At 45.6% G+C, this 2,500-nt stretch overlaps 1 protein-coding gene across 1 annotated transcript in view; it reads right to left on the bottom strand.

Annotated features, from left to right (window-relative positions):
* Positions 1-2,500, bottom strand: part of rgs12a (regulator of G protein signaling 12a) — a 63,202-nt gene that overhangs the window by 15,183 nt on the left and 45,519 nt on the right. Inside the window, exons 11-12 of the mRNA XM_042070802.1 lie at positions 521-742; positions 128-201 (exon numbers count right to left, since the gene is read on the bottom strand). Of these exons, the coding sequence (XP_041926736.1) occupies positions 128-201; positions 521-742 (296 nt within the window). The remainder of the gene's footprint in view (positions 1-127; positions 202-520; positions 743-2,500) is intronic.

Genomic DNA, 2,500 nt, shown 5'->3' with positions numbered 1-2,500 from the left:
GATGAACAGATCCGGAGCAATGTAACAGAGGAGAAAGGGTGTGTTTTTTGACGCACTTTGCGTCAATCGGGTTCTAAGGGTTAAAATGAAAACGCAGACACAGACAGACAGACACACACACAGTTACCTGAATAAAGTGCGTTTCTCCAGCCGCAGGTCTCGAGAGCAGAGCGTGATGCTATCCTGGTCCAGCACCAGTGGCTAAAAGAAGAACACAACAACATGACTCTAACTACACATGACCTACCACTAGCAGCATCTGTATCTGAGACCTAGAGGACAGATAGAGAAAGGTAAATAGATAGAAAGACACATTGGGAAGAAAAAAGAAAGCTAGGAAGAAGGAAAGATAGAGAGAGAGAGAGAGAGAGAGAAAGAAAATGAAAAAGAGAAAGATAGATATAAGGAAAAAGAAAAGAGTGATAGAAAAAAAAAAAAAAAGACACAAATAAACAAAGAAAGACAGAAAGAAGGAAACGAAAGTGTTAAGTGGTGTCAAGCGCGGTGCGCTTCGTCCCACCTTCTCCCCGCCGATGAGGAAGAGGTCGACGGCGGCGAGGTTGAGCTGTTGTCTCTGGCAGAGCTCCAGGAGCAGCTGTCGGACAGGGACGCCCGGCTGGAGCAGCAGACAGCAGCACGAGCCGTCCGGCAGGGACACGCTGCACTGCCGCGGCCACCGCTCGCGGTCCCGCTCACGATCGTCACGCCGATCCCACACCGCCACCGAGTTACGGTACTCGGACTGCACAGAACACAGATACAGAGAAACATGGTAAATACAGAGATAAACACACACACACATACACACACACAGGGGCATATTAAATATGGAGATAAACACAAACACACACACACACACACACACATACAGGGACATGTTAAATACAGAGATAATCACACACACAGACTACAGGCAGGGGGAAATATAGTTCCACAAATTCACAAAAATACTCACAAATGCACGGGCTCACACACACACACACACACACACACACACAAACTGTCATCAATCACGACACACTCCCAGCCGGAGAGGACAGACGTCTTTAAAGACGGGCCACTCCAGTCCAGAACATGCCTCCAAACATTTCTTGTCCTGTCCTCGACATCCATCTCTCTCTCTTCCTCTCTCTCTCTCTCTTCCTCTCTTTCCGAGGCTGTCTGCCGGCCTTAAATAACTCGGTAATAATAAACTCGGACGTCCATAAAGGCAGAGAAATGATACAGATGGGTTCTGTACTTGACCCTGGTGGTTTGGCCCAGGTTCTATATCCAAACAGCCTCCAATTCTGGACTGTCAATCAATCGAGATGTCACCACGTAGATGGGTGAGAGAGACAGACAGTGAGAGAGAGAGGGGGGGGGGGGGGAGGTAGGGAGGGAGAGCGCTATTTTGGAGGGCTGGAAGAAGTTTGTCATTGTGGCGGAAGGCCTTGTTCAAGTTTCATCTCCATTTTTCGACGCAGGTTTTTCAAAGTCTTGGATTTACAGCCGTGGAAAATGTGGTGCGTGTAGAGACTGTATAAACCACAGGCTTTTGGCGTCCACCCAGACACAAACAGGCAAGGCCTCTGTGTGTGTGTTTATGTGCCTGTTTACATCTGTGTTTACAATTTACATGAGCCTTACGTAAACAAAAGTTATGCCATTTTACCCGTGTCAGATATACTCGAAAATGAATATTGCAGAGATTCCCATGCGAAAGTGCTTTTAGAAATACTATATTAACAGGGGCATTCCCAAAAATGATATCACTGTAACACAACCACTCAAGCACACAAACACAACATGAAAGCTTTGCTCATATTTCATATTCTGTAGAAGTTTAATACTATAGATGGGAAAGGTGGTATGTAAACAAGGTTCTCCCCTCTCTTACAGGATTTTATAGTCTAGTATTTTTAGAAGCTTTTAATCTTCTCTCTGGACCAGACCAACACTGTAGAGCCTCTGTTTAACACATACCGAAACAGCACAGCATTTTAGTTTGGGTATGAGTGTGTGCGTGCCACGTGTATGTACATTTGTTTGGTTCTGTGTGTGTGTGTGTGTGTGTGTGTGTGTGTGTGTGCCTACATGTCTGTGCCTGTGCACTATTCGTCATTTATCTTTGTAAAGACAGGGTGGAGGTCTCCAAACTGTATCCATTTGAAGGGTATTAACTACCAGAAGGGTGTGTATGTGAATCTCTCTCTCTCTCTCTCTCTCTCTCTCTATGTGTGTATGTGTGTGTGTGTGTTATTCTTTTATCTCCATGCTACCATTGCCTAAGCCTAAAGACATGTCTGCTTGCCCTAACTCGCTCCTGTATTTTCCAGTGACAGCCACGAAGAGACACAGAGACCGTTCCAGTGATGGTTAAGATGAAAAAGAGAGGGAAGTAAAAGGGGAAAATAGAGAGAGAGAGAGAGAGAGAGAGAGAGAGAATGGTGAGATACAATGAGATGTCAGGAGGGTAGGTATGATATGGAGAGATAGAAGAGAGGAGAGGATGAGTGTG

The sequence above is a fragment of the Alosa sapidissima genome, chromosome 18 (assembly GCF_018492685.1).
Source record: "Alosa sapidissima isolate fAloSap1 chromosome 18, fAloSap1.pri, whole genome shotgun sequence".
Classification (NCBI taxonomy): domain Eukaryota; kingdom Metazoa; phylum Chordata; class Actinopteri; order Clupeiformes; family Clupeidae; genus Alosa; species Alosa sapidissima.
The sequence above is the reverse complement of the archived record's forward strand: the minus strand, read 5'-3'. Positions and strand labels throughout refer to the sequence as shown.